This window comes from Ylistrum balloti, unplaced genomic scaffold (assembly GCF_031769215.1).
Source record: "Ylistrum balloti isolate Yb309-2 unplaced genomic scaffold, AGI_CSIRO_Ybal_v1 Utg370858, whole genome shotgun sequence".
Taxonomy (NCBI): domain Eukaryota; kingdom Metazoa; phylum Mollusca; class Bivalvia; order Pectinida; family Pectinidae; genus Ylistrum; species Ylistrum balloti.
In genome coordinates, this window is record NW_026782492.1 from 69143 (window position 1) to 95203 (window position 26061).

A 26061-nucleotide genomic window follows, 5' to 3' on the forward strand; every position below is an offset into this window, starting at 1 on the left:
CACAATTTAGACCAAGCTAGATTGAGCAAAGCATTCCAAATCCCACTCCGCCTTGGAAATACTCCGCAAATTAGCACCGAAATTTTATACAAAAGCAACTACAAGGACAATCCAGCAAAAACAAGGACAATCCAGCAACTACAAGGACAATCCAGCAACTACAAGGACAATTGCATTATCCATAATTGACGAGAAATATAATTATCATACCAAATGTTGTACTGACGGATCAAAAAAATCTACAAACGAACAAAGTTAGGTATTTTTTTCGGAGAAAACAACATTGCATTATCATACAGACTGACCGATCAGTGCTCCGTTTATACCAGTAAAAGTATTGCTATAGAATTAGCACTTAGACTTATTAACAAGAAAAAGTCCACAAATAGAGCGGTAATTCTTACAGATAGTCTTTCTTCATTTCAATCAATACAGACTAGAACAAGTGAAAGAACTAATGCATTCACCTCAACATTGAATCTAGATTGAAACTTAAAACAACAGGGGTTTTTGGTAGCACATTTCAATATACCTGGAAATGAAAAAGCTGATGATCTAGCCAAAGCAGCTCTTCAGAAAAACACTTTAGAATATAAGGTGAAACTATCTAAGACAAAAGTATATTCTTTTATCAATCACAAAATCAATAATAAATGGTCACAAACATGGAAATATTTGGAAAGATCAAACAACCTGAGGCAAATTATAAATAAACCTAACATTAAACCAAAAGCTTTAGGACGAAATAAATTAGAAGATATTATCGTCACAAGACTAAGATAAGGAACCACAAAATTAAAAAGTTACAACAGTATAATGGTTAAAGATATCTCACCAGACTCTACGCATTATAGAACAGAAGAGGCAAATGATAATATTTTTCTACATTGCATTAGATTCGATCAGGACAGAAAAAATCTCATAGCCGAATTTCAAGAAATAAAAATTTAATGTACATCCATCAATCACGTGAAAATGAAAGACTAGTGCATAAACTGCTCGTCGAATTCCGAAGAAAAAATGATTATTTAGGCAAAATATAAACGGTAAACAGAAAAGTAGACGGGAGTCAACTCCCAAATATCAGAAAGCTACAGTACATTATACACAACAGGTAGGATCCCCAGGATACCAAGGAAGACGGTACCAGAGAGGATTACTACTGCCCTTCTATTTCACTGGTGCATATTAACACTTGATGAGGTATGTGGTGTCCTTCTCTGTGCCCCATCCCAGATCCCAAATCTAGGGAGGCCTCCAACTTTTCCTCTCAGCTTCTGGACATGTTCTTGCTGCTATAGTTAGGTTAGGCAATATTAGGCCCTGGTGCCGTCTTCTAAGACTAGTATAATCAAATGAGCACAGCTACAGACGGTTTGATCGCAATGAAGGGGATGCAGGACGCCCCCTCACGTCGCCAGAACACTGACGTTTGTCGGTGACACGGAGACGAAAAACCTGTCAACCAACTAACCAGGCGTATACAGATGGCTTAGTCTGAAATGTGTACGGTGGCGTGCTAAAGCTCTGGACGAAAGAAACATGCCTCAACTGAGAGAGGAGGGTAACAGTTCCTTTTGAACCCCCCACCCAAAGTGGTTACCAAGGGGTTATTATACCTGGTAAATATAATACAAGTGTCTGAAAGGGTTGATTTTAAGACCATGCCCCAAGTTTTCTTGGTACCCCTTCAAATAAACCCTTTTAGATACTTATTATAGCCTACTGGTAGTCATTTTGGGTGGGTGGTTCAAAAGGAACTCTTTCCGAGAGGAGTTTTTCCTAATGATATAAGCGAAAGGAAAGGTGCTCTTGTACCAGAAAAATCTCCTGAACTCTCAAAGTTTACATACCTGTGGATGTGTTAGAATTCCGTAGGTAACGATGACCACTCGACCAGCACCACGCTGTGTAATGTATGGCCTCGGCCTTGTACACGTCGGTTTTACAAGTAAGACTGTAACTGTAACCTGTGTGTGTGTGTGTGTATTTGACAGTATATATACATGTGTGTATTGTTAGCCCGTCATTCATTTCTCCTATCGTCACGCGTCACAACAACTCTTGTTAAAGATACGATATCGTTGTTTGAAGCTGAAAGGACGAAAGGTAATGAATCATTACTAATGATAGTGGACGAAAACCCGATGAATAAACAAGTAGATAGATAACTAAATTAGGATATAGTGAATTTGAGGGAAATGCATACACTTAATGTATATGTGCTGAAATACCCCCTCCTTGTCCAAATTACGTCATTACGATCCCGAGGGTGTACGATATGATACCACATGTAACTGAAACATGACTCTTGGCTGGTCATAGCGCAGTTTGCAGCTATGACAGGTCGGTGTGCCGAGTAATGTCTCTCCATTACCGCTCCTGCCAAACACTCACATAAAAAAACACCCTTTCCCCTCCCAATCCCCTCCCTATGGCTGTCTCTCTATACTGGTTTAACACGTACAGGGATGGCACTGCAGTGACAATAAAACTTTTTTTTTCACTTTTTAACATCCGTTAAATGTTCTTTGACGTTCAGGAACAGTTGTTTGTATTCAACAAAATCGGAGATAAAAATTGTAATTCATGATAAACAGGGACGGAGTGTCGAGAGTCGATTTGCGGATGCCATGCTGATGAAGGCGAGATCCACTGATATGGACCCCTCAAGCGAGACCCACTGATATGGACCCCTCAAGCGAGACCCACTGATATGGACCCCTCAAGCGAGACCCACTGATATGGACCCCTCAAGGCGAGATCCACTGATATGGACCCCTCAAAGCGAGATCCACTGATATGGACCCCTCAAGGCGAGATCCACTGATATGGACCCCTCAAGAGGATATTTAATTCGTTCTTTGGGATTGTAACGGTTTAAATAATTGTTCCAATAACAACAAAGAACATTTAAAGAGAAATTATCAGTAACAAAAACAAAACAAACAAAAAAGGCACACACAAAACGAAGCGGACAAGAAATTTGTGTAATTGATTGATTTATTCATTAAACCACGTTTATTATTCAAGTATTCCCTTTCCTTTTACAACACACGTCGAACAGATATTGCTTCTGGTGTGAAGTACAATATGGTAGGTGACACTGATTTCCACTCAAGATACATTACAGAGCCTCAAAAGTAGACAAGGTCTCACAAATATTAATTTCTATGATTCACGAAGAAAGAGATAGTGAAAACATGTAAAATTTAGAAATGTTGCTTCTGTAGTATTGAGTTATAACAGGCCCTGGTTATAATAATTAGGTCAACAAACTAATTTACTGCGTGATACTAAGGAATCATGACTTTAATATAAAGTCTTTAAAACACCAGGATGATTTCTACGTAGTTGTCCAAATTGTCTACTTGTGCGATATGTAAAAGTAATAGGGAGATCAAACAAAGGGAAGTAACTCGTTTTGTCTCCAACAACGTGACAACTATTGTAGATCACGGCAGTAGATTGATTACGGAGGTCACAGATACTGGTTACAATTTATCAGTTGTTGTTGGCTAGTTAGTATCTAACGTAACTACATAACATCGTGTCAGATAAATTGCGACCGGTGCCTGTGATATTAATCACAGTTCGCTCTTGATACACAATAAAACAGAATTAACACTAAAATGATTATTATTAATACAAATATATAATTACAAAGATGATATATGTTATTGCACGTTTTGATTATGAATAACAAATAAAAAAGGAAACATTCTAAAAAAATCTGACACCGCATTCTAAATCACTGCAAACAATAATAAATTAGGTATCGGTGTCGACATGACGTATTTACAAAAAACAGGGTCACGTGAAATCTTTATCCTTCATGATTACTACACCTGATTACTGGTGATATACTTTAGACACACACATACTTAATATTAATTATAATGATAATATATATGTATGATCCACTTGCCTTTCCTTGCTTCTCCCTTCCGTCTAGATCTAGTTTCGCGAACATCTTTTAAATCAATTTTCAAAATCTCCTCCCCAAAATGTTTATGATCGAAAACTTTAGGTCTATTATTTGAAATCTGTAAGTTTCAGGAGATTATTGTATCAATATACACGTAGATGAGATAATTGTCATGACCATGTAAGACATCTTCATACATAATATCTAAATTCTTCTCCTACTGGTACAATTTTTCATGTCGGTTTCGACAAGCACGTGTGACGTCACTGGACTATTATCAATTATATATATGTCACTATTGACTTGATCGTTTTCCCCATTACGTCATTTCCAATGGGTTTTCTGTTTTAGAATAAAATATAATCATTCCCTGTATCGAAAATATGACAAGCAATATATGACATTATGTTTACACATTCAGAAATATTTTTCCTCGGGTTATATTCTTTGTACCACTCTCTTGATTTTCTGGTTAATAAACCTTAAAATATTCATCAAGTATTCATGTTTATGCGAGGATTAATGGAAAAGTGAATAGATATGCGACAACGAATTAAGATATACCCTTTTTCTTTCTCCGAGTGTGTTTACCGGTAAAAAAATCAGTATCCTTAATACTATCAACCACTCATTCTTAAGTTCTTATATTTTTTAATAATCAGAATTAAAAAACCAAAAATCTTCTCGATCCTTCTAGTGTTTGAATTCCATTGCCTACATTTAGTCGCGGTACGGAATCAATGGAACGTGATTACGTCACATGGTTATTGCTGGGCAGTAATCAACTTAATAAAAAAAACAAAAAAACAAAAAAAATACACCAACGTATAAACTGGAGGTCATTTTTTTAACCTTAAATCTATTTATGGTGCTTTTTTATATCCGGAATTTGAACAAACAGAAATATATATCCCACTTAATCTTATTGACTAGATGTATAGTATCGTCACTCAATTTCAGAGACGCACTCACTTGTAAAATATTGGGAAATCTTACGCCACATTGTTAATCTCTGTTTACTATATAAAATTCCTTAATGTTCCTTGGTCGTAGACAAAAGATTCAGTTTCTATCATGATACCGATGGGTTATTTTCTCCAGCATGACCGGAAGTAATCCAGAGGTTCGTATATTTGTGTCCCTCTGATTGTTTCCTGTAGCACCAACTAACCAGTATTTACACCAAACAGTCGAATCATGTATGGATTATTTCTAGACCAAATTCATTTTCCATATCATGCACTATTTCCAAACTACTGTCCCTTGCGCTACTGGAACTACTGTCCGTCGATGTGGCTGAGTCTACACTTGACCGCGAGGCGGCACTACTTGCTGACCTTCTTGCCCACGTGGTTTCATCGTATTCCGGTTCGATATGAATATTTTTCACGGCAGTGAACTTTTCCTTTCTGCGTAGATGAATGTGTTTCTTGACAAACTTATAGAATCTTCTAGAATCATCTCGAATCTGGAAATAAACGATAATGATACAAACAAAAAATAAACAGAGATACAGGGTAATAGACATTATTCCTGTGCTGTTTTGTAAAGTGATCGAAGACTTGAGTAAGCCATTTAAAAATATGTATTGTGTTTATAGCAAAATGAAGGAAGTGCGAGTCGAGTGCAACATAAATATTTCTTCAATAGAGTTTATGGAAATGACATTGTATTCTTGAAAGGTTAATATTACAGCAGAGCAAAAACACAGCTACAACACACGGGGATGTTATAATATATGCGGAAAAACCTACCCCGCCTACAGCGTCAGAAATAGCCTCTTTTGCGGACCTCGACTTCCGGTCTGTCTCCATGGGGATTGGTCCGTTCTCGTCAGAAACCAGTACGCTCTGGAGTTCCTGGAAAACACAAATACAGAAAAAATATTTTTACGTTGAATTTCAACGATACAGTTAAAATATTTTCATGAAAACAATAGAAAACACGTTTGTAATAATTATGTTGCCCTTTGGTTTTGAGTGTTAATAAATAATTACTAATCGTGGACCTTGCCCATTCTCGTTTCTATCGGAAATATGAGTCTCACAGAATTCCTGACCCTTGACGGAAGTGGCAGAAATATTGCGATCGAATGGATTGCTTCCCCTCCCGGCTCCGTGGTGACTTATGCTAGATCTCTGCAGTTTGGGTATTTAATCATATTTTTTTGAGAGTCCTTTTCTAAAAACACCGATTGCAAACATTTACTTCATTATGTGTTTAGATGAAGAATTATAAAATGACATCATAATTTTCAGAAATTATACTATTTTATTGTTAATGTGTCCCATTTGATATCAATATCATGATTCATCATCATGATATGAAGACTTGGCAATCCGTTGCTTTCAGGTAACTAAATTCGTTTACACCTGTATGCCCTACTCCCACCAGGAAGATGATAGTATCCAAAAACCAAGATTAGGGAAGGTGGCCGATCGATATATTGACTTCCTACCGGATAGTAATAATTTCTATAGCTACATATATGTTTGAACCTTTATTGATATCGACCCGGCGGGTGTTGGGTTTCCAATTCAATAATTACAATGTAATTAGATGTTTGTACTTTGTTACCCAGTCAAGCCCGTACAGCATGACTTTGCTGGTAAGCTTTGCTTTAATATCATAAATCTTTGATGTTTAAAAAAAAATTGAAAAAAAAAAAAAAAAACGATATCTTTAAAGCTGACCCCGAATACTTATATGATTCAACTTCTGAGTTTCCGAACGTGTTTTTGCTTGACTCCAACAAATCATTAAAGTATTATCAGAAAATATATTTAGAAGTGTAGAAACGATATTTTAATTTCGTTATCAGTTATCCATAAAATGCCAATATATTAGATGATTGACATGTATTGATCTCACCTTTATAAACACCGTCTTATATAGAACAATATTACTGAATCACTTTACCGAGTAGTATGCACGTACTTACGAAAAACGTGTCTATTTATAGATCAACGTTAACAAATCTCTATTTAACTAGTTAAATCTTGTACTCACAAGTTTATCTACAAACACGAAAGTAATATTTCCTAACAAATATTCGGTATTCATCTGTAATGATACTGGTCACTAAAAATTATATATACATCTATAATGATACTGGTCACTACAAATTATATATACATCTGTACTGATACTGGTCACTACAAATTATATATACATCTGTAATGATACTGGTCACTACAAATTATATATACATCTGTAATGATACTGGTCACTACAAATTATATATACATCTGTAATGATACTGGTCACTACACATTATATATACATCTGTAATGAAACTAGTCACTACAAATTATATAAACAACAATAATGATAATGGTCACTACACATTATATATACATCTGTAATGATACTGGTCACTCCACATTATATATACATCTGTAATGATACTGGTCACTACACATTATATATACATCTGTAATGATACTGGTCACTACAAATTATATATACATCTGTAATGATACTGGTCACTACACATTATATATACATCTGTAATGATACTGGTCACTACACATTATATATACATCTGTAATGATACTGGTCACTACACATTATATATACATTTATAATGATACTGGTCACTACACATTATATATACATCTATAATGATACTGGTCACTACAAATTATATATACATCTTTAATGATACTGGTCACTACATATTATATATACATCTGTGATGATACTGGTCACTACACATTATATATACATTTATAATGATACTGGTCACTACAAATTATATACATCTGTAATGATACTGGTCACTACACATTATATATACATCTATAATGTAATGATACTGGTCACTACAAATTATTTACTACATCTGTAATGATACTGGTCACTACACATTATATATACATCTGTAATGATACTGGTCACTACACATTATATATACATCTGTACTGATACTGGTCACTACAAATTATATATACATCTATAATGATACTGGTCACTACAAGTTATATATACATCTGTATATACATTATATATACATCTGTAATGATACTGGTCACTACACATTATATATACATCTGTACTGATACTGGTCACTACAAATTATATATACATCTATAATGATACTGGTCACTACAAGTTATATATACATCTGTACTGATACTGGTCACTACAAATTATATATACATCTGTAATGATACTGGTCACTACAAATTATATATACATCTATAATGATACTGGTCACTACAAGTTATATATACATCTGTACTGATACTGGTCACTACACATTATATATACATCTGTAATGATACTGGTCACTACACATTATATATACATCTGTAATGATACTGGTCACTACAAATTATATATACATCTGTAATGATACTGGTCACTACAAGTTATATATACATCTGTAATGATACTGGTCACTACAAGTTATATATACATCTGTAATGATACTGGTCACTACAAATTATATATATACATCTATAATGATACTGGTCACTAAAAATTATATATACATCTGTAATGATACTGGTCACTACAAGTTATATATATACATCTATAATGATACTGGTCACTAAAAATTATATATACATCTGTACTGATACTGGTCACTACAAATTATATATACATCTGTAATGATACTGGTCACTACAAATTATATATATACATCTATAATGATACTGGTCACTAAAAATTATATATACATCTGTAATGATACTGGTCACTACAAGTTATATATATACATCTATAATGATACTGGTCACTAAAAATTATATATACATCTGTAATGATACTGGTCACTACAAATTATATATACATCTATAATGATATTGGTCACTACACATTATATATACATCTGTAATGATACTGGTCACTACAAGTTATATATATACATTTATAATGATACTGGTCACTACAAATTATATATACATCTGTAATGATACTGGTCACTACAAATTATATATATACATCTATAATGATACTGGTCACTAAAAATTATATATACATCTGTAATGATATATACAAATTATATATACATCTATAATGATATTGGTCACTACACATTATATATACATCTGTAATGATACTGGTCACTACACATTATATATACATCTATAATGATACTGGTCACTACAAATCATTTACTACATCTGTAATGATACTGGTCACTACAAATTATTTATACATCTGTAATGATACTGGTCACTACACATTATATATACATCTGTAATGATACTGGTCACTACAAATTATATATACATCTGTAATGATACTGGTCACTACACATTATATATACATCTGTACTGATACTGGTCACTACACATTATATATACATCTGTACTGATACTGGTCACTACACATTATATATACATCTGTAATGATACTGGTCACTACAAATTATATATACATCTGTAATGATACTGGTCACTACACATTATATATACATCTGTAATGATACTGGTCACTACAAATTATATATACATCTGTAATGATACTGGTCACTACACATTATATATACATCTGTGATGATACTGGTCACTACACATTATATATACATCTATAATGATACTGGTCACTACACATTATATATACATCTGTAATGATACTGGTCACTACAAATTATTTACTACATCTGTAATGATACTGGTCACTACAAATTATATATACATCTGTACTGATACTGGTCACTACAAATTATATATACATCTGTACTGATACTGGTCACTACAAATTATATATACATCTATAATGATACTGGTCACTACACATTATATATACATCTGTAATGATACTGGTCACTACACATTATATATACATCTGTGCTGATACTGGTCACTACAAATTATATATACATCTGTAATGATACTGGTCACTACACATTATATATACATCTATAATGATACTGGTCACTACACATTATATATACATCTGTAATGATACTGGTCACTACAAATTATTTACTACATCTGTAATGATACTGGTCACTACAAATTATATATACATCTGTAATGATACTGGTCACTACAAATTATATATACATCTGTAATGATACTGGTCACTACAAATTATATATACATCTGTAATGATACTGGTCACTACAAATTATTTACTACATCTGTAATGATACTGGTCACTACAAATTGTACAGATATTTCTTACCTTTTTTAGCTAAAAATAGGAGATATCCTAGTCAAGTTTTTCATACAAAACTAAGATGTTCTCATTTATGAATCCATGGATAGAAATAATGCTTTGGCTCACACAATCCTTACGTTAATGGCAGAAATCCACCAGCGTGTTTCACGTAATATTGCGTGGTATAATATAACCGCTCCCCACTAATACACAACTGTCTCCAGTACACTCAAACTCAATGGTGTTAAATTTAACTGTATACATGGAACCAGCCCCCCTGGATAGGTAAAAGTTTAAATCCGTACTGTAAACACGAGCCAGTTAATGATAGGCTTCGTTATGCCGGTGGATATTGTTGTGTGACGATCACGGTACTTAATTCATGCCGAACAGATTTTTCGACAAACACAGTGATGCTATTTTCAGATTATAAGCAAGATTATATTTTCTATGTTAGATATTGTGTATTGAGAAATACACATATACGGGTATTTACACGACTAGTCAGCGTTGCTAAGAGGCACTTGTATTAATATTAGTGAGTATGTCGATGTCAAAATACAGGGCGATAGAGTGTTCTGGTCGCTTCTACAGTGTTTGTCCTTAGTCAACCAATTAATTGGTACGGTACACGAATAAAGAGCTTGTTAATTAAACAAATCAATATTTCAAACTAAATGTCATTAAAATCGGAATATCATGAAACATATTTTGTGATCGTTATATATATTTTTGAGGTGGAAGGAAGGAAAAGTTCGAAACTAAGATTTGGGAAATACCGAAATTAAGCATAACACAAAGATTCTAGTAATACTGAATCGATAGATATGTCCAGAGGTCCCATTGGAATAATAGATAAACTCTAAAACGACGGAAAAGATATCTCAAGATTAACAAGGATTTGATTTGTTTCAATTTTCCGGTTGCAGAATGTATACTCATCTCAATAGAGCTCGTCCTTGTGAATAAGGTCATGACTTTAGTCCTTTAACCGTGAGATAAGAACCATTAAATGGTACTTCCTGCTCCGCACTAAATTGACAAGGAAACACAATGAACCGGAAGGGATGTCATGTAAATAAAAACAAGAAAATACCAACATGTTCTGGAAGTGAAGGCGTCTTCTGCTTCATCGCCAACATTCACTATGTACATATTAGTCAATCCAAACAAGTAATGTTACGTTCCCGAAAAAGAACACAGTAAACAACATCGGAACTAACAGTTATACTAACGAACACCAAACATATGCAGCTTCATATCGCGAAAAGAAATAGAAAATTTCCCAATGAGATTATTATGATCACCGTAAAACTGCCCCATTATTTTCATCTACCCGCATCTCTAGAAACCGAGTGTTTCAAGTTTGTCAGTCGCCGACATCTTGCACGAATATCGTGATACTGAGAACATGTCAACAGAATCATAATCCAAACTCCAACTCAATCAAACTCGGACAAATATGAAGTAAAGAATGATTGATGAGGAGACTTCTGAAAAAAGTATAAGGAAAATAAGACCATGTCTTCTGGAAGAGTAAGCGTTTTTTGCTTCATCGACGGCACCCGTCATTGAAATCTTAGCTAAGTAAGACATTTCGTGTTCCCAAATGAGAACAAGGTATACAACAACGGAACAGATATACTGACGGACATCAAACATGTTAAACAACAACGAAACCAACGAGCATACTAATGAGCATCAACGCGTCCAGCTTCATATCACACAAAGAAGTAGAATGTTTTTCAATGACATCACTATGGTGACCATAAAACTGTCCCATATTTGTCATCAACCTTTATTTTGTGAAACCCTGTGTTACGAGTTTGTTCGTGAGTCGACGACATCTTGCACGAAAATCGTGATAATGCTAGCAGTCCCTTGAAGATCGAATCAACAGCGATATGAAATACCATAGGTTTGGGATGTAACTATTCAGAAATGGAAAATTTACACTAGGGAAAATATTATTATCACACTAATTATACAACTTAATAGGAAGCTGTAAACATAAAGATGCCACTCTAGTGAAATGGCATTACATAATGGCCCTAAAGTTTGCTCCATTCTATAAAACCGTCCTAAACGACCACAAAATATCATGGGAAGTTAGATTTTTTCTACAATTAAAAGTACACTTTAACGTCACTGAGTACATAAAATGCATTTTCTAATGTGTACTGACCGTGGGAGTGTGTATATTTGGGATTACGTCCACATTGAAAAAATGCAATTGAGTAAATATATATAAAAATTACATTTAAGACAGAAGTCATGTGTCATTACATCAAAGCTCCAGATCTATTAGGATGATATGTGTTCATATGGTTTCAAAGATTTTTAAATTCTAAAACAAATATTGATCCGGCTCTTCTATAGTTGTTTTTCCAGTATGGTCGTTATGTTTGCATTTAGATATAATATTATGTTTGCCGTCACTTTGGAACGTCGATAACTTCTCCTTGGCTTAAGTAATTATTTGAAATATAACTGAAATCTGAAAAGAATGCTAATGATTCATGTTTCATTAAAGACCGTTATTTTGAAACTCCTTTCCAACGGAACAATGCGAAAATTATATCGATTGATAAGTACACAAAAACAAGGCACTTCACGAATTTTTCAGTTTTTTTCAGGAAATTCATAATGTGAATGATATTTTGTATTAAAAATGTCCGAACTATTACACTGTAAAATAAACTTATCACGATACCATAAGTGTTAATTTAATGTTATAATAAGGTTCATATCTTGATTTATCAACCCCCTCCCCCCCACTCTAAAAAGTATTTTTAACCGAGAACAAAGACCGAACACATAAGCTTACCTCTCCAACAAAGTTATTGGTTAAAATAGAAGTGAGCTGACGAGGTTCCTGATGCGAACAATCCAACATGACGGCAGCTTTGTCGGAAAATCCCTTGAAATATAACGTATCTTAAGATATTGTGCAAGATCCGTTGTGATAAGTTCTCATATGTTTTCGTTCTGTGAAATAACAGTGAATTATCAAAGCTGTTGACATCAAATTCCAACACAAACGTCAAGCTCCCAAAATTACTTGAATAATATTTTGCACCAAATCGTTTAGAGTTTGTGGATGGCTTACAAGAGAACCGGGTTTGGTCGTTATTGATTACTAACACAAGCACTTACTGTTATTCCAAATGTATCTTTTTCCAATCGCATTGTTGGAGACTGACATTCCCCAAAACACAGCCTGTGTATGTAAAACTACAAATACAATCGTTATGTCTCTATAATTAATGTTGTAGATCAATGCATGCCACAGGAAGTTCTTCGTCTCCGGTGAATTGGTTGCTTAACCCCCGAAACATGTTTATCATGTTCGAATTCTTGCAATGCATTATCCTGCGCAGTTGATGAAGCTCCTTGATGTTTGGTAGGAGTGATCGATTTTTTATTATCGTACGTGCAATCACGACAAACAACGTGCGTCGAGACAACTAATTAGCCAAGATTAACATCATATTTACCATTTAAGGTCAATCCAAGTTAAGCGATGTTTCTTGATGAGCATGACGTACGTACACCCCATTCGGGCGTCATAAGAATTAATTATGCACGATATATGGACGTGCTATAGGTCAACATTCAATTAATAATTACTGGTAGTGGTGTGTAGTGTTGACTAGCAGTGCTAGCAGTCACTGTGTATCGAACTGATAAATAAATACTTCGTAATAAGAGGAAGAGGAGTATGATGACGATAGATAAGCTAGTTGAACGGTTATTGTATATATGTACGAGTAAACTTTGAACCCTATAACGGATGCTGTTGGGATGACGATGAATGGTTTACACAAGTCCTTGACTAATTTTGACGATACTGGCACCAAAGAGTTCTTTGTGAATTCCAGAAAAACAAACATAGATCCGTCTGATCTATGGAATAGTTCATATGTAAAACGAAACAGGTTTGGTTCATCAGTTTATCGACCAACATCCAGAAAAGACGAGTTACAGAGACAAGATATCAAAGGGTCAATTCTTACCAGACAAAACGTTTAATATCTCAAATTATTATAGGCATTACCGGTTGTGAAGATGATATTTTATTATAGTGTAGTTTAAGCCGAAATTCCTAAGACAACTATGGAGTCAAAAGTAACATCCTTGACTCCTGTATGAAGGAGCCCGGTACACACCCCCGCCATAACTGGCGTTATCAACAACCAGAAAACTGCCGTTAAAGGTACGGGCTTCACGGTTAGAGAGACTGTATGATAGAAGGGTGGGACACATTTTGGACTGGAGTCTGAATTTGCTAAAGTGCGTTTGGACAGAACATAAAGGGTATTAAAATGATTTTTTCTTTCTCCTGTCCCGTATATCATCCCGTCTTCCAGGTTCTGACTCATTTCCCGCGATTTTACAACTTCGTACTATTTTTAAGATGATAAGTTCGATATCTCTTCATTACGCCTCATAAAAGCGTTTTTTTTTTAGTTTTTGTATGATAATATATCCTGTAACAATTTCTATTTTTCTGTGTCACACTCCTTTGCAAATACTTCCAACAGCACTTTCTATACTTTAGTGTAAACAACTTGGATGCGATTTTTCCAAATTGCTTTTCAAAAGGGCTCAATGCACTGTCGCCTACACATTTATAGATATTTGTAAGTAGTAATACTTCTTTATACTCCAGATGTAAATAAACCGATTTGCTGAACTATGAAGCACTTACATAAATCTCTTTATATTCGTAGATATAGAATCCACGCTGACGTCTCTCTTTAATGATGTACTTTAAATTCCAAAGCGGATCTTAAATTTTATTTTGTTCAAGCAAACAAATATTATTGTTATTGAAATATTTTTTCAATATTTCTGCTATCCAATTTTACGTGTATTGGTTGTAGTGATTCAGTGATAGGTATATCTGATACGGACACCTGTTATCTGTCATTGTTGTTTCTGCCCGGCACTGAAGTATTTTTTTTAGTTTAGAATGAATGTATTCGATACTGAGATAAGACCAAGACACAGTCGACGTATTCTTAATACAGGAAGTTTTACATGTCGTCTTTCTGACTGTACTCATCCTGTTGATTATATAGTTCCTAAATAGCCTACAAACTATATCTAGGTAAACAAAAGAACCAACTTTAACACGAAATTTAATAACAGGATATCGTGATTTTCAAGGAGTTGGAAGAGAGAAATCATATAAACATATTCAGGCCCATTTCTATCGCCAGCCATTGTAGGGAAATTATACTATATAACAAGTCAACTTACTGCAACTTTACTATTCCAAAAGAAAATGTCTCTAAAACTAAACACTTTCACAAAGGCTGTTCGAGGGGTTAGCTTTTTCACTATTTGGGAGGATGGAATCAAACCTTAAGCATAGAATTTATAAAAGAAAACAATGATTCATTCCGTGACATTCACGAAGCAAAAACTCTCTGGGATTCCGTGTAATTTTTTTAACTAAAGGGGATGACAGTTAATTGTTTCTTTGGTCGTGGTTTTCACAATAAGAATATTTTTGTCTATATTTATCATTTCAAGGATTGATTTTGCAGAGTTTTCTCTTTTAGTTTCAACACTATATAGTGTTTTGTGACTGAATTTGGCAACAGTATATGAATGACAGTTCTTATATCGAATTTATTAAGTCATTGAACCAACTAGAACGGCAAGGAAGTGGTAAACGTCAGAGAACGATAATTGTCTTGAACTCGAGTAAGATCATTTGGTACTTTTTAAGAGTTTTAAGTTCGTGATAAACTCTCACAAAATTTAATTTTTGCTGACAAACTTTTGACAGGAGGGATTTAGTACAGAGAAACTATTTATGTGGGTCACTCTTTCATTGATCAGTAAATGTATACCACAGGTAAGAAAACTTCTCCTACCACGTACAATAGGTACAATAAATTAAACCAACTACCTACATCGCTTACCCCCTGTCTAATATCAAATTACCTTAAGGAGGAGTGGATAAAGTACTCCATTTAAATGTCTCGGAAGTTTTGAGACAGACTTATTTTGTTATGTTGATCGAGTTTTGTAATGGAATTTCTGCAGAATCGTGCCTTTTGTTCTTCAGATGCTGACCAATATTTTTTTTGTATATTTGGAGAAGGTCAACGGAGAAGTCATCTTCTCCACCCGTGCATATCTTATATAAAAGTATAACGTTGCATTTGTTGGTCGTTGGCTACGTTGATATCATTGACGTCTAAATTTCGTTAAAAATTATTCGCTTCCTAGGTCTCAATACTATTGGTCCCAAATATCACACACGCACCATACCGGTCAAAATAGCTATATCATGTTATTCAATTCAATATTTAGGTATCTCGTTCTTTTGTATTGAAAAATGTTATTCACTTGTGTCTCTTTTATACAATATATGTATAAAAATATCCTTTTCACTTGTGTGTCTTTTGTACAACCTATATAGAAATATCCTTGTCACTTGTGTGTCTTTTATACAACCTTTGTATAAAAATATCCTTGTCACTTGTGTGTCTATTGTACAATCTATGTATAAAAATATCCTTGTCACTTGTGTATCTATTGTGCAATCTATGTATAAAAATATCCTTGTCACTTGTGTGTCTATTGTACAATCTATGTATAAAAATACCCTTGTCACTTGTGTGTCTATTGTACAATTTATGTATAAAAATATCCTTGTCACTTGTGTGTCTATTGTACAATCTATGTATAAAATGTCCTTGTCACTTGTGTGTCTATTGTACAAACTATGTATAAAATGTCCTTGTCACTTGTGTGTCTATTGAAAAAAATTTATGTATAAAAATATCCTTGTCACTTGTGAGTCTATTGTACAATCTATGTATAAAATGTCCTTGTCACTTGTGTGTCTATTGTACAAACTATGTATAAAATATCCTTGTCACTTGTGTGTCTATTGTACAATCTATGTATAAAAATATCCTTGTCACTTGTGTATCTATTGTACAATCTATGTATAAAATGTCCTTGTCACTTGTGTGTCTATTAAACTGCATCACACAGCTGATTTGTTCCTCTAGGATTCGACATTGATGCTAAGAGCCCATTTTTTAAGCCTAGGATACGAGGAGGTACAGCAGCCCCATGGCTAGGTAAATTTCGTGGTTTTTATACATCAAATATTTTTAGAAAAGCGACAAGTACATGTGTATTTTCTGAACCGTGCCACTATTACGAGTGATTGACATGACATCACGAAGTGTTTAAAACAATAATCGTGTAAATGTAGCCATGTGGGGAAATAAAGAATTCATCTCTATATTTTGTAAGTATGGAGATATATATATATTCTTACACGAAATAATAATTTCATAGTGAATTGTCTCGAAAGATAAACTTGTACAAAGGTTTATGAAAGAATAACAGAGACCATAACGCATAGGAAGAACGCTAGTAAATGTAAGGATGTACTCAACCCTGTTGTCAGAAGGTAATCGTTCAGTGCATTTCTGTTAACGAGATCAATCACGTTTATTAAATGTCAAACAAAAACCTCGGTCGTGGCTCTGTATAATTAGCTTTCGAATAAGACTTTTTTCTGCTTATCATATGACACGTAATTGAGACGGGGGAACTATGATAAAAAATAAATGGACCCGTTGAAGTTTATAAGTCTACTCCCGTTCAAGACTACACCCTTTGTCGGATTTATTAACCCTGAGACGGACAGGTATGTAAATAACGTGTCAGGTGAAGTGTTTGTACAAGATACTCTGATCTCCATTCTCAGATAAAATATTGACTCGATGTGAAGATTTAAAGGTTAAGTTCTATACATGTATCCGTTTTAAACCTAAATCTTAAAGTCAGTATTTATTTAACTATTATCAAATATTCAGAGATTAATTTTCAAACAAAAAACATTTCGACCAATATGTTAACTGAAATTTCGTGCTTCAAAATCTGAAGTTGCTAAATAACTCCACTATTTGATTTCACCGTTTTAAGCTATTCTTTGTCCATTATAGTTAGATATAATGTATAGTGGTTAATCTCTCCTTAGTATTGTTTAAGTACATATCTAACTACTTCCTTACATTTGCCTGTACGTTGTATGGTTCAAACGTTTGTTTGTTTCTGATTACGTCTTATTTCCTTTGTTAACTAGTACATTTGTTTACCTGTTTTGTTTTATTTATTTCATTTGTTGACACCTGTTTGTTTTCTTCTCTTTTTTATTACGTGTTTATCCTTGCCATTATGCAGTATCTAGTTGATCTAACCATAACAAAATAAATAGAAAATAATTAGAAATTTATCCATTAATCTGACTTCCACAGAATGAAACTGAAGGGAGACAATTCAATCAAATTCTTGCTATTATTTGATAAGCAATATCAGAAGTGTAAGTTTATGGCTAATAGGAATCGTTTAAAGCTTACGTGTTAATAGACATAGACATGATCCCTGATCACGTGGTATATTGGTGTGTTTACGATCTTGGAGGACATGCAGGTCAGTCTTGTCATAAACACGAATATCGTTTGAAGTGTCTGAATCAATGAATATTTGATTCAGACCTGATTGAAGCTAGGTACCTTCTTGTGATATCAACCCCAACCTTTATTGAACACAGTAAAAACAGAGTTTTCCGGGTCAACACCATGATATATACATATGTATATATATATAACTTCCCTTAACAATAACAACAGGCCTTGTCGAAAACTATAAATGTCAAAAGCAGGTAATGATTATACATTGAGGTCCTACATTCAGTATCTTTCCCGAGGTATGAAAAGAATGAACTTTTAAAATGATCCCTATTATCTATAACTATCCTTCTTTTACTCACCTTCTGGTATCAACGGAATAACTAACAATACGTAAACCAAACGTATTTAACATTCCTTTTCAATGTTATTTGAACGAGCATCTCAACGGGTATTTAGAGAAAGAATGACAAGTGAAAAGGTTAATCGTAAACCAAACCAAACCAACATATTAACACCAAACCTCAAGTAAATAAAGACACAATGCATACAACTGACGGCCAAACATACACATATTTGCTTGATATCATTTCTTTACTCAACCGGGACTGCGCAATGAGTGAACTACTGAGTGAACCGATAAAAACTGTTTTTTACTCTTTTTTTTCTGATAATGGATTAAAAACTAGTTGATAATGAATGATATTGAGACATATGCACAACTATCCTCCTGTAAAACCTGGCAACATGCACCATCTGACACATGGTCCGAGTAGTACTTGTAATATCATGCTTAATTCTGAACACTGTAAACGTTAAAACAAAAATTCCTCTCTGTTCTATTGCCAACTTACCACAACGACATTATTATCTTGCAAGATTCTTACTCTTCCGGAACACCTGGTCTTATTCTCCTTGTACTTTTTTAAAAATGTTTGTTTTATAAATATTTCTTTAGTTTTGCCCCAGTTTTATTGAATTTAAGTTTGGATTATGATTATGTTGTGATGTTAGTATTTTCTTGTTTTAAATGTACATCGGTGTATAGGCAGGAGCATACTGTTCTCAAGTGTGTATTGAGACATCTACGTGGTACAAAATATTATACAAATCAAACGGCAGCGCAAAAGACACACATATCAATTGTACAGTTTCAATACTACAACGGAATCTTTACCTCAAACTCCTTGATTTCGAATACGCAACCGAAATGTTGATTATGTAAAAATTAAAATACCGAAATTGATTGTTCGAGTCGATTACACGTTTGTAAAAGTGCTAAGCATTCAGTTTTTGAGGAATGATTACGCCAAGTTTAGGTTGAGATTTTAAAAAGCTTTAGAATTTTGTGTCTTTGATTGATCATACTGAGTCGTACAAGCTTGGGAATAAACAAGGCTGTTAAACGGGAAATATGTTAGTGAGAATTTTGTTTACAGATTGATAACGAACATCCATAAAAACAGCGGAGGGAGGGGTCTAAGCACACTCATAATTACATACTTGGTTTAGTGCAATAAATAAAGAAAGCTTATCTAGTGTATGGTTCAAAATTATAAAATTAACTTGAGAGTTCTTCTGATATAATCGGACACTGAAAATTTCGAAATTACCGGGTGATCGCGTCTCCATATTGTAACAACCGTTTTTTTTTTGTTTTTTGTTCTTTTTTTTAGATTTATTTTAGAATTACTGATATATCATACACGAAACAGCTATTCCCATGTTTGCCTCCTGTACCTAATTAGTACAATTTTCCACAACCAAATACATTTTCATTTTAACCAAAATATCTCCGTAATAAGGACTCCGGTTATTGATGAGTTTGGTTTTACATATTACAGAAGTGACTACAATGTTTTACCGAACTGTTGCCTTCGCTTTGTGCTTTTAGCAGCACAAGCCTATACACACATAAACTGATTAGGGAACTCTATGATGTTAGAAATGAGATGTTTTGATTAACTTGCACTGTACTTATTAGTAAGGTTATGCACAAAGGGACCGGCATCTCCAATAACATTTATTGCAGGTCGACTTTCACAACGTGTTCATAAATATTAAATATCTGAATTCATTCAGAATAATTTACGTTTAGGAATGTTTATGTGAACCATATAAACCGTTATTCATCCAAATGAATATTAAAAAAATTAAAATTTCCATTCTAAAATTAGATATGAACAAGATGACAATATCTCCTTGCCCCGCTGTAACATAGAAAAACACAATTATTTGTATAATTACAATATACTACAATACGAGGTCCTAGCTCCATTCCACCACAGTAGTATATTGATATGGATCATTTTACTGTTGATGTTTTTGATTATGGTTTGGAATCATTAGTAACTTCACTGATTACATAATAAAAACATATAGAATTTGTCTATGGGATAAATATAATCATTACCTATATATTTGGAAACTTTGCCAGCGATTACAGCTATTTTTGATAGGCAACAGAAAACGAAATTCACGAATTTTGTAATTTTATCCTTGTTTTCATGGGACTTCTCCAAAGCTTCAGGTTTCAGGTAGAGACCTTGAACGGTGTTGACCTTTTACTCTGGAAACGGCAAATTTTCTAGGTTTTTCTGTTTCCATGAATAAAAAAGACGTTAAAATTCAAAGTTTTTCAATAACAAATATGCTAGCTTGACTGCTTTTTCAAAGTTTCAAGTAATATTCTTGAGATTAGTTTCCAAGGTAACAAAAAAGTATTTAAATGAGTAGCAATAGGCACTACCACAGTACTAGCTTGATAACTATACAAATATTTAGATAGTTGTCTTAAAACGTTTCCTGGTTCCGTATCTACTTCTCAGAATGTATCCAGTATCTCTTTTCGGTTTCTGTATCCCGTTAAATTTCCTTCACTACAAAAAAGTCAAATGACTTAAGTATAGCAAGGCGCGCCAGTAGTTATAAACTTGAGTCTTTCTGTCGACTTAAGATGATTGATTACCGAGCGGTCCCTATTGAATGTACATGTTTTGTTTTATTTTATTAGTCACCATTTGTTTTTCCATGGATAATGAAGTCATATATTTGACTGAATGAAGTCTTTTGGAGTTATTTAATTACACATACTAGCTTTAGAAAACCTCTTCAATATATATGTCATTGTACCTTTGTACAATGTTCATTATGGACTTGCAATAGGCTTCCTACCTCCATTGAATTTATCAAATTGAATGTAGTATAGTATTAGACTTCTTTGAGAACCCCACCGGGAGTCCATAGGGGAGATAACTGTATAGATAAAATGGTCAGGGGTCAGATGGTCTTTTAAGGCCGTCAATGATTCCGTTGGGTTAATGCCAATATCTCAAACAACTGCAATTAATTCACGCCATTCGAGTAATGGAGTAACAGACTGCTAAATCAGCAGGCTACCACAGGCTTTATATTCTAGCCATGTACTTCTGCGTCCGTTAAGTAGGTGTACACATAAAGGCTTATTTCATATCACTATTTACAAACTATTCGGTATATTTGGGAGTAGGATATTATGTAAAGTGTTAAAATATGAACGCATATTTATAATCTGTTGATTGTTTGTCTTTTTAAGGAGCTTTGTTAGGTACAAAGACTTGAATTTTGCTGTCGTTTCTCAAAGGAAATTATCAAATTGTCTTTGGTTATTTACCGGGTAGTGCCCGTGACGCTGCGATCACCGTTATGATGATATCAGTAATTACACTTAGCCATTGGATTGTTACAAATCTCCTATTTGCGTTTCTTAAAATAGTTTAAGCAGTACCTGGTTTAAGTAATTCGTAGTTTGTGTTACATAAATTTCACAGGCTAACTGATGTGTTCAGTAAACTGTTGAAATTGCCACAAAAGTTAGCCAGGTACTGGTAAAATCTTTAGAGATATTTAAAATTAATTATATTGATGAGTGGAAGCTAAACAAACTCGAACGTGTTGTAGTAATATTTGATGTACATATATCACAAAGCACCTGTCTGTATTAATTTGGAGTGGGCGCGATATACAGGAGTTTCTTGGTTCAGGTGTACTACATGTATTGTTTCAAAAAGCTTCCTGAAAGCCCTGCCAATCTACTGATCTGTCGGCACAATTCACATAGCTCAGTAGGTGAGATCGTGTGACAAAACATAATTATATTGAATTTACGAAGTCATAGTGGAATTTAACGTTTGAATTAATTAGGACAATGGCTTCTCATTACAATGCGATCCACTAAGTCGTCTTTTGGTTGTGTTTGACATTTGGAAGTAAAAAATCTGTCAAATGTTAGATAGATTTTTAGATAATTCATAATGTTCAATCTTACATACTACAGTCGAACTTCATTATCTCGAACCCTTATAAATCGAAGACCCCGTTTACTTCGGAATATTTTTTCGGTCCCTTCCAAACTTCACTCTTGCAATTCGAACTTACTGAAATGATTCGCTCGGATAACTTGAAGTGTTCACACAGTCACACAGTGACTTAAAATATTTGTGCAAAAATTGACTTTTAACTGATTTTGCCAATCTTTGAATACTTTCCATTCAACAAACAACAGTCACATAACTACTAACAATTAGGTTACTGTAAATTGCCTTTACTTGGATCACTTTCCACTCTTCATAATCAAAGTATCAAATTACCTATCACAAAACAATGAATATTCACTGTAATCAAGACACAATGGTATATATGTATATACAAAGGGTCATGGTGTTAATAGCATTGTAAAGGAATACAAAATGCGGTATATCTATTTTATTTGTACAACTGACAAATAATAAAATGTAGAATAGTAACATATTTATGATTCATAATTTTTAAGGTAAAAATACAAGGTTTAAATACAGGCAGTACCGTAAGAATTTCTCTATATTTTCGAGAATGGAATGAATCCCGAAAAATTGATGTCGTAGAAATAAAAATGTTAGAGTAAACAAAACCTATAATTATTTATAACAGTATATAATCAAATAGATAATATCAACATGGTAGCTCACTGTCTTTTTCAAGCCTAGTGGCCATATTCAGGCGAATGTTGTTACATATATATATGTCTCTTTCATTTGATTCCTTATGTTATGCTGCATTGGAAAAGGCACAGTCATGTGTATTGACAAACATTCAATAGAAGATTGATTGAGATCAATTTAAATGTCTTCGAGGGTACAACGCTCATCTCTCCTTTTGTTGAGGATCAAATTTACATTTGAATGTGCGTCATGTAACATAAATACTGCCATCTCCCGCAGAGTTTTCCCTTTTTTATACAATAATGATTCTAAAGGCATGCCCTTACTCTATGACATCTGTTTTCATAAACAGCATAATTTGCTTATTAATATTTTTATGATGTCTTTATGTTCAATATCTTATTGTCCGATATATATGTATACGTATATGTAAGATATAAACAGGTCTCACAATGAAAAAACCCATTTAAAACGAATCAAATTTTTCCTGTAATAATTCAATTAAAACGCTTTATATCTTATAACGTTTGCATTTTTTTTACTTGGTAACGACAGCACGGCCCGATTCTCGGTAGATTATCGATTCCTCCAACGTCGGTCAAGATTCCCATAAATATCTGGCTATTAAGTACATCATAGTTATAAATTCTAATAAATTTGCAACAATTCTGAAACTCGGTATGCTAACCTTTATTAAAATGTCATGTCGGTTGAGAAGTCGATCCATACATTTTTCTCTCTGATCAGGAATTGAACTCAAATCGTCTAGGTCGTCGGACAAAGTCATTATTCCGAATAACATTTTCATAACCTGTCGGCTTCAAGTATGGGTTTCAAGTAGATTTAAAAGGATTATCTTTTGTCTCCAATTTCACTGAGTTTCCAAGTATACTTTAAATTTCCCAGGTTTATTCTGTATATTTCTTAAATATATCGAAACTGATTACACTGTTTCTAACTATACCGTTGTCGTTGTCGTAGTTGTGCCTTGTTTAACGTAAGACTACGATCCCTTGAGATATAACTTTCACCGATATCTTTGACAGTACCACCAAGTACACATACTCTTATATTATCTGTAAACACACATTATGTTGATGTATTGTACCAGTTAGTAGTAGTTTCACAAATTCTAAGACAACAACTTCAGCTCTAGATGAGCCTAATTGTAATGATACATTTTTAAATTGCGTATTTAAAAGTCCCTCTTCCTATTTTCTATAATAGTCAGCAGAAATATATAATAGTCAACCCATGTTTATTTACACTGATGCTCGATTTCAAACATTCATTCCAAAAATATACATCCTTAGTGAACCAAAACATGTATTAAGAGGTGATCAATGCATCAGTATTATGAGAAGCTCCGTTTCTGACCTTATAAAATATTATCATGTTTCGTCTATTTTTCTTATTGTTCCGTCGTGTTATTTCTAAACAGTTATTGAAGTCTGGCATCACACTGATAATGCTTCGATATACACCATCGCTATGTCTATATGGTAACGGTCATCTTCAAAGCTGTGGCCTACTATCGATGTTACAGAACTTTCCACAGTATCTATCCATATCAGCATGCTTGTCTTGATATTAGAAACCTCATTCTTGCATTATAAAGTAAACTGTTTGTGATCAAATAGCCAATTCCATAATAAAGAAAACAGACGAAATGACCATGTTACTGACTATTCACTCTTCAATATCAATGACTGAAAAGTGATGAGACAGTTTAAAAACAATAGACTTTTCTACATGACCTTACCTCTAGCTGAAGCTCGGGTTCACTGCTGGTCGTGAACATATCAAAGTTTGTGTCTGATGGAGGTCGCTGCATGCTCTCTTTTACTGTAACAATCTTCATGGATGACTTTAAAAAGGAGGTAAAGAATCCAAAGAAAAATTATTCTCGTGAGGAGTATTGTGTACGCCTTTCAGCAATGGTGTAACGAACATTCAGATGCATTAAGTTTCGTTCCACAAAATGTCCTTACTTTCAATTTTTTTTAAAGTTTATTCACAAAATAATCCTTCAAGACAATTCATTTGTAGGTGTTTTTTTTCCAAATAATCACTTTGGCATGATTTATCCGAAGTCCGACAGGATCATATCTTGTCACATGCTTGTTTATGAATGTTTTGTTGTAAGATACGTAAAGACCTCCGGATGCAAACATGCACTCTAAATCACATTAGATCTAGCTACCTGTAAGCATAGGGAATATCTACACTATGTAACGTTAAATGTTCCGACACCGGGTTGATTAGTTGTCACGTGATATCACAGTGACCTTTAAACCGAGTAATAAAATCTTCGTTTGTTGCGTCGAAAAGGCGCTTGACAACCTGTTCTGGGTATATAACTTTAAGACAATGGCAGCGGTGTTTGACACACTTTAAATTAACACAGAGTAACTAATGGCCTCATGTCAAGGTCATAGGATAAGATCATTTTGCAGTTTAAGTTGATATTGTCCGAAAGATTAATACATTTGTATGTTCGAGAAAAAAAAAATCACCTAACCTACTATTGTTATCAAATAAATAACAGAATTACACGAATAGTGTGTAGCTTATATCTACATCATTAGATATGTGTTTGTACTTTTAA

General features: G+C 33.8%; 2 protein-coding genes across 2 annotated transcripts in view; both read right to left on the bottom strand.

Annotated features, from left to right (window-relative positions):
• LOC132559128 (glycerol kinase-like) overlaps window positions 1-1908 on the bottom strand; it is a 45237-nt gene extending 43329 nt beyond the window's left edge. Inside the window, exon 1 of the mRNA XM_060223734.1 lies at window positions 1854-1908. The gene's annotated coding sequence lies outside the window, so the exon portion shown is untranslated. The remainder of the gene's footprint in view (window positions 1-1853) is intronic.
• A 3215-nt stretch (window positions 1909-5123) lies between these two features.
• Window positions 5124-25314, bottom strand: LOC132559121 (uncharacterized). Its single transcript, XM_060223729.1, has 3 exons — window positions 25216-25314; window positions 5683-5787; window positions 5124-5396 (listed from the first exon to the last, which is right to left on the bottom strand). Exons 1-3 carry the CDS (start codon window positions 25312-25314, stop codon window positions 5124-5126), a joined length of 477 nt encoding a protein of 158 aa, XP_060079712.1.
• Between the last annotated feature and the right edge of the window lie 747 nt (window positions 25315-26061).

What these genes read in the sequence shown, in the direction of transcription:
- LOC132559121 (XM_060223729.1), bottom strand. Translation starts at nt 25,314, where the DNA reads ATGAAGATTGTTACAGTAAAAGAGAGCATGCAGCGACCTCCATCAGAC. An exon ending in AACCCGAGCTTCAGCTAGAG is followed by an intron (nt 5,788 to 25,215) that starts GTAAGGTCATGT and finishes TGTGTTTTCCAG; the next exon opens with GAACTCCAGAGCGTACTGGT. An exon ending in TTTCTGACGCTGTAGGCGGG is followed by an intron (nt 5,397 to 5,682) that starts GTAGGTTTTTCC and finishes GTTTATTTCCAG; the next exon opens with ATTCGAGATGATTCTAGAAG.